Source organism: Volvox carteri (assembly GCF_000143455.1).
Source record: "Volvox carteri f. nagariensis unplaced genomic scaffold VOLCAscaffold_35, whole genome shotgun sequence".
NCBI classification, from domain to species: domain Eukaryota; kingdom Viridiplantae; phylum Chlorophyta; class Chlorophyceae; order Chlamydomonadales; family Volvocaceae; genus Volvox; species Volvox carteri.
In genome coordinates this window covers 213,859-220,384 of record NW_003307578.1, presented here as the reverse complement: position 1 = coordinate 220,384, position 6,526 = coordinate 213,859, and the positions used below count along the sequence as shown (strand labels likewise).

General features: G+C 61.7%; 1 protein-coding gene across 1 annotated transcript in view; it reads right to left on the bottom strand.

The window, feature by feature from the left end:
- VOLCADRAFT_93997 (uncharacterized protein) overlaps nt 1–6,526 on the bottom strand; it is a gene marked incomplete at both ends in the record, with an annotated part of 24,335 nt that overhangs the window by 6,834 nt on the left and 10,975 nt on the right. Inside the window, 9 exons of the mRNA XM_002953201.1 lie at nt 335–1,816; nt 1,940–3,157; nt 3,356–3,430; nt 3,684–3,725; nt 4,018–4,149; nt 4,252–4,324; nt 4,367–4,722; nt 4,915–5,851; nt 5,915–6,232. Of these exons, the coding sequence (XP_002953247.1) occupies nt 335–1,816; nt 1,940–3,157; nt 3,356–3,430; nt 3,684–3,725; nt 4,018–4,149; nt 4,252–4,324; nt 4,367–4,722; nt 4,915–5,851; nt 5,915–6,232 (4,633 nt within the window). The remainder of the gene's footprint in view (nt 1–334; nt 1,817–1,939; nt 3,158–3,355; nt 3,431–3,683; nt 3,726–4,017; nt 4,150–4,251; nt 4,325–4,366; nt 4,723–4,914; nt 5,852–5,914; nt 6,233–6,526) is intronic.

Below are 6,526 nucleotides of genomic sequence, written 5' to 3'. Positions count from 1 at the left end.
GCTGGTGGGGCGGTGCAGCTCGACACGAGGGGTGTCATCTCAGGTGTGGCCGTCAGTCCCGTGTGGGCGCCCCCATCTGCCTCAACAGTGCCGGCTGCTGCGGCAACGAGATACCGCTTCAGACGCTTGGTTGCTTCAGTCAGGAGGGGCAGGTCCGCTGGTGTGATCCGACGGCTGAAACGATCGCTGCCTGCACCATGGCCATCCGCTAGGGCCGGGGCCCGGCAGCGCCGTGCTGCATTATAGGCATACACGCCAGCAGCGTTGGTGCAGTCAAACAGGTCCGTAAGAGCGACGGCGGCGAGGTCGGTGCCAGCCGTCGGATACTCCTGACCTGGGATGTACACGAAGTGCTCCAGCTGGTCCTCGGCGGGCGGCTGTGTTTCAGGATCAGGCCTGAGATGCCCGCGGATGCCATCATCGGTATCTCCATCCGAAGCGCTCGTGCTGTCACCTTCAGGCAGCGCGGCTGCTGCCGCTGCTGCACGCTGCTGGCGGCGCCGTTGGTTGTACTCCGCCTGACGGCGGGCTTTCCCAGCGTGGTCCTCTTCGATGTTGTCCAGCAGCACCGATACGTATGCCTGGTACGAGCGACCTGCCTCGGTAGTGCCCAGCTCTGCCCACCAGGTGTCGTAGGCTTCCTTTACAGTCAGCCCGGGGGGGATGGGCTGACCCCGGTGAGCTTTGAAAGTACCCAGGACAAACGCGTAGTACTGCGCCATGCCCGCAGCAGAGGTGCCAGGGCGGGGCCGGCGGGGAAGAGAGCCTCCAAGCTGTACATATCGTGGCCGCGGCAGGCGGATGTGGACATGTGTTTTGTACAGCGGATGCGTGCTGTGGAAGGCCACCAGGCGGGGCAGCTCCGTGGCTGTCTGAGAAGTTGGCTGGTCGAGTGTCGCTGCAGCTGTAGGAGCAGGTGGCTCAGGAGGAGGGGCCGGGGCTGCAGTCAGCAGAGGCACAGGGGCAGGCACAGGGGCGGTTATGGGTGTGGCTGGGGTAGTGCGCTTGCGGCGTCGAGCTGCCACCGGGATCTGTAGACCCAATCGCTCTCGGTGCGGGTGCTGAGCTGGCGGCACACGTCGGACCTCGTAGTTGGAGGCTATGTTGTACACACTGCAGTCCAGGCCGCTGAGTTCTTCCCCCCGCAGCACGTAGTTATGCACGGCGTTGGTCACCGTGTAGCCCTCCTGCTCCTCAGCCTCCACCAGTACTGCCGCTGTGGTCGCCACCTCAGGAGATTGCTCGGCGCCCGCAGATAGCGCTGTGAACGCGTCTACCTGCAGGTATGCGCAATCGAACGTCGCCTCGAAGGTGGAATGACCGTCCAGCTTCATGGCGACAAGCGCCATACCAGCCGTAATGGAAGCGGTCATGCGATGCACAGTGGCACACATGTTGCCAAACGCGGTGGGCCCACTGGCACCCGGATTCGGTGTCCTTCCAGCTAGCAGGAAATCCTGCACTCGGGTAAGAGCGTTGCATGTCAGCTGTGCCTGGCTGTCGTTGATGCTCTTGCCAGTGTACTTCGTGCTGTAGTAGGCAGCGTCGCGGGCGCGGTCAGCAGCAGGCTGCAGCAGCACACAGTCCCCCCGTTCATCTTCAGGGCGGGCCAGTTGCGCTGCTGCCTCTGCCATGTAGACGCGATCCACCTCGCACGCCAGACTAAACAGCTGGTTGCACCCAAATGCCAGCGCTGCAGCTGGCATGTGCGGTACAATGTTCGGGCCCAATCGCGGCAGAAGGAAGAGGCCGCCGGTGCCAATCCACTGGAAGGCGCTGCGCAGGACACGAGGGAATGCCATGCCACAGCTATCATCTGTGCCACGGCAGCCGTGTCACTTGCAGGTGTCGTTATGTGTATGAGTAAGCGTGCTGCGAATGACGGCCGCATGGTGCGTGCGGCAAGCAGCATGCCGGGGAGGCGGCGGGAGTCCGCCACCTGCACAGCCGGCCAGCCTGCCAAAATCGTACGCTGCAGGCGGGCAGGACTTGTCCACGGGCGGAGGCGCACGGCCATGCTGCTGGACCTCTTCGACGGTCATATCCATGACGTAGTGTTCTGCACCGCAGGTGAAAGGGTCATAGTACGGCGAGGGATACCACATGGCGCACAGGGCGTATGCCAGGGCCAGCGCTCGGCAGTTGGGTCCACTGAACAGCGCCTGAAGGCGCTCGACTGCGAATGTGGCCACATGCGCAACACCGTGGATGTGCAGGGCGAGGCGGCCGCTCTGCTCCACCTTGACCGCCACCTCAAACGTGAGCCCGCAGAAGCAGCGCGGGTTTGTCTGCTGCATGGCGCCTGGCGCGAAGCCGAAGAGCTCCTCCACCAGAACCTCCTTGGTGGCCACCAGCAGGGCGGCGCAACTATACGGGTCATCCTTCACACGCCGCCACTTCTCCACCGTGCTCGGGATATGTTGCGGTCGTCCGTCATCATCGAAGTCCAACACCTGCCCGGAGGCCACGACTGCACAGGCTGCATGCATATCTGCCGGATTTACGGTGAAGAACAGCGGGGGCCAGCCAATGGTGAGGGCGGCTGCACGCATCTTGGATCGGGCACCGTTGTAATATGCGTCTGTGAGGTCGAGGCGCAGAGTACTGAGGCGGGCCCCCTCCACCAGCGCCTTAACCAGCGGCGACTGCTGCGCAAGCAGCTGCCGCCGCTGTGAGTGCCGATACGGCAGCGCCAGTATGGTGCCCATAGCACGGATTACATCACGCGGCACACACGCCGCTGGTTCGCCAAGATGCGGCCGCATGTTCATGGTAATGCCCACTTGCGCCATGCTTTCGTGGCGCACGCAGATGTCGTACATGCGTGCCAGCAGCATGAGATTGCCGCCGAATTGTGTCCGCGGCACGCGGTGCAGCAGGTGGCGACAATACGCCGGAAAAGACATGCCGCGGGGACGCTGACCAGAAAAGCCGTACGGGAAGGACTGGGGGAAGCAAAGGGTGAGGATGGCGGGATGACGGTCATCCAGCACGTGGCTGTCACGGCCACCAGCCGCAAACGCAAGCCGTGCGCGGCCAGTCAGAAGGTCCTCCACTCGGCCCGGGAAGCGGTCGATTTCGCTGCCATCATCGCCCACATTCGACGGCTGTGGCAGGATCAGCTCCAGCTCGTCCAGAGTGGCAGCTGCCGGATCGACTGCAGGATCAGACAACAGATGCGCAAGAGCTGGGTCAGGATGCAATCCACGCTGATAGCATGGTGCAGCAACGGCGGTAAATGCAGCATGGTGTGTGCATAGGCCGGACAAAAGCGAAATCGAAGCGTCTCGAACGCGTTACAAACAAGCGAAGATGCGTCAGCCCTATGCTCAGCCAAGCAAGAGAATGCACGCACCTGGTGCACCTTCAACTGGCTGGTCGACAGGTCCACGCAGGATGGCGGTGAATGGCCCCGGTCCAGGGTCTTGCCCTGCACTCAATAACACACACGGGGGAGTAGTAGAACACATCACCAGCGAGGACAGGCGAGTGTGCTGCAAGAGTCCAGCCTATCCGGCAGGTCAGGCTGTGCATCGAGACTAGTCAGCACAAGAGGAGCATTCTCTCGATGCACGGGACAGTGGCGGTAGCGGCTGTCCGGTGCAGGAGGTGCAGTGCGAGGGCAACACGAAAGCTGAGAGTACACAACAGATCGCACGAAGCACAGTAACAAAATAACACACCTGCATTCGGGGTCGGATCCGCCAGCGTTGGCTGCACCGGTCCTGCAGGATCCACGTCAGGTGCCGCAGTTGCATCGGCAAGTTGCCCTGCACTCAATAACATACACGGGGGAGTAGTAGAACACATCACCAGCGGGACAGGCGAGTGCGCTGCAAGAGTCCAGCCTATCCGGCAGGTCAGGCTGTGCATCGAGATTCGTCAGCACAAGAGGAGCATTCTTTCGATGCACGGGACAGGTGCGGTAGCGGCGGTGCAGGAGGTGCAGTGCGAGGGCAACACGAAAGCAGAGAGTACACAACAGATCGCATGAAGCACAGTAACAAAATAGCACACCTGCATTCGGGGTCGGATCCGCCAGTGTTGGCTGCACCGGTCTTACAGGATCCATGTCAGGTACCGCAGTTGCATCGGCAAGATTGCCATCACGTACAGCCGCTTCCACCACGTCCTGGAACTGCCGCACACCTGCCGCACCCGTGCGATCGTGCAGGAAGGTGGTGCGGAGAACGTTCGCCACCTCCGGATCAGTCGGCGCAAGGGCGGCATGCAAGATTTCGTCCGGCACACCTGCAGCACAGCCCATGCGTTCGTACTCCTGCAGAGCATCCTCATCAACAGCCAGCTCCTCCTCATCGTTGTGCTGCAAGAACCGGACCCAGGCGACGATGACCTGTCCTCGCACCTGTAGACCTGGCGCCTTTCGCACACGTTCCAGCAGCTCCGCCCGGTTGCGAACCTGGTCGACACACACAACCGTGATAGCGCCAGCCAGGTCGGACGCCCGCGCCGGCAGCTGTGCTCGCAGCATATTCGGGTCAGGATTTACGACCCCAATGCCGTGAGTCTTTACAGCACGCGGGAAGACGTCCGGCGGTCGGTCTGCCAGGTACATGATGAGCAACTGCTGGACGATGCGGCCGCGGCCCAGAAGCTGCCCCTCCAGGAAAGTGGGCGACGGCAGAGGGTCACCCAGATGGTTGACGCGCGGCACATCGCCAGGGTCCAGACGCGCCAGTGCAGCTTCGGGAACTCGGCAGGCTGTAGGAGGGGGGCAAGCACGGGCAAGTAGGTCCGAGACGACTAGGGAATCAATAGGAAAGCGGCCAGCAAAGGCAGGAGAGGCAAGCACATGCTGCAGATGAACGGAGCAGAACAGACGCAGGCAGAATGTGCCGCACTGAGTTATACCGCATAGACACGACGAACAGCATGCAGCACAAACTGACTTACCACTCAAGGCCTTGTGGCAGGCGTTGCATATGAACATGCGTTCTGCAACACTGTCGCCGACCAGCATAGTGCGGTTGGGCAGATCCGGCTCTAACCGCATGCAGTACGGCACCTCCACACTAGCTGGGTCGTCAAGGCAGGCTCTGGGCAGCACCCGCGGAGGACGCGGCTGTTGGTCCAGCAGAAGTTGCTCGGCCGGCTCCTGCCCAGCCGCCGCTGCCTCTAAATCACCAGTCTCCGGAGCATCACCACCCATCTCCAATGCCCCTTCCGCTACATCATCCACCAGCCTGCCTGCTCCACTAGCACTGCCGCCGTCCTCATCCACAGCACCAGCCCGCTCAGCCCGGCTAACACGATACCGAGCAGGCAGGACTGGCTCAGGTGGCGGTGGCGCATCTCCCTGAGATGTACGCGCCATCCATCGCCACACTAGAGTACGTCCCCAGCGCTGCACAGCGTCCGTACACATGATGTCTGCACGTAAAATGTCAACGTTGGGAATATCCATCCAGTGCAGCACCGTCGACTGGTCCTCCGAGCACACTTCAGAGCACACAGCACAGACACGGGAGGGCATGCGCCGGCGCAAGGCAGCAGCCATGGTCGATGCACACTGCAGCTGTACTGTGTACGGTACCTGCCTGTCAGGCGGTAACTGACCGCCAGGAAGATCCTGCACGCGGCCCTCTGGAATCGCCAAAATAAATTCTGGCAAGTCAATGACGTCGCCACGATGGAGGTCCGTGAATCGCAGGAGACGGTGCATGCGAGCCAATATTGTATCCCTAGGGCCGGCCTGCTGGTTCTGCTGCTGCACCTGCCGTGCAGCCGCATGCTGGGCCGTGTTGCGCTGCTGCTCCTGCGCCCTCACCTCGGGATTAGCACGGGCAACGGCACGCTGCACAGTGTTCTGCAGCTGCTCCTGCGCCCTCACCTCCGGATCAGCACGGGCAGCGGCATGCTGTGCAGTGTCATGCAGCCGTTGCTGTGCCCTCACCTCCGGGTCAGTACGAGCAGCCGCGTGATGTGCAGTGTTATACAGCCGCAGCTGCGCCCCCACCTCCGGGTCAGCACGTGCAGCTGCGTGCCGTGCAGCATCCTGCTGGCGCTGCAACACCCGCAACTCAGGAGGGGCTGCGGCACGCTGTGCAGCTTTCTGCCGTCGCCATTTAGCCCGTAATTCCGCAGCAGAAGGTTCAGCAGCCTGTTGCTGCTCCTCCACCGGCGTATCGACAGCAGCAACCGCTTGCTGGCCCTCTGCGGACCCCCTTGAATTAGCTGGCGCGGCTGTCTGCTGTGATGCAGCATGCTGCCGCTGCTGAGGTGCTTGGTCAGTGCACAAATCACTAAACGGACGTGTTCTCCCACAACGGAACCCGTCTGCAAGCGAACCGAGCCGAAGCCGCTTCGAAGGAGGCCGATCTGCCATAAAGACCTAATGATCTAACGAGGCGAACACGAGGCGAACACGTGCGAGGTGGACACGTATACTAATTGAGCCGTTAAGAATATCAGCTCGTCAACGGCGGAGAAGGCGAAAGAAGCGAAAAGAAGGAGCAAAAAACTCGAAAGTATTTCGGCACAGTGACAAGGGGAATTGCGAGAAGCA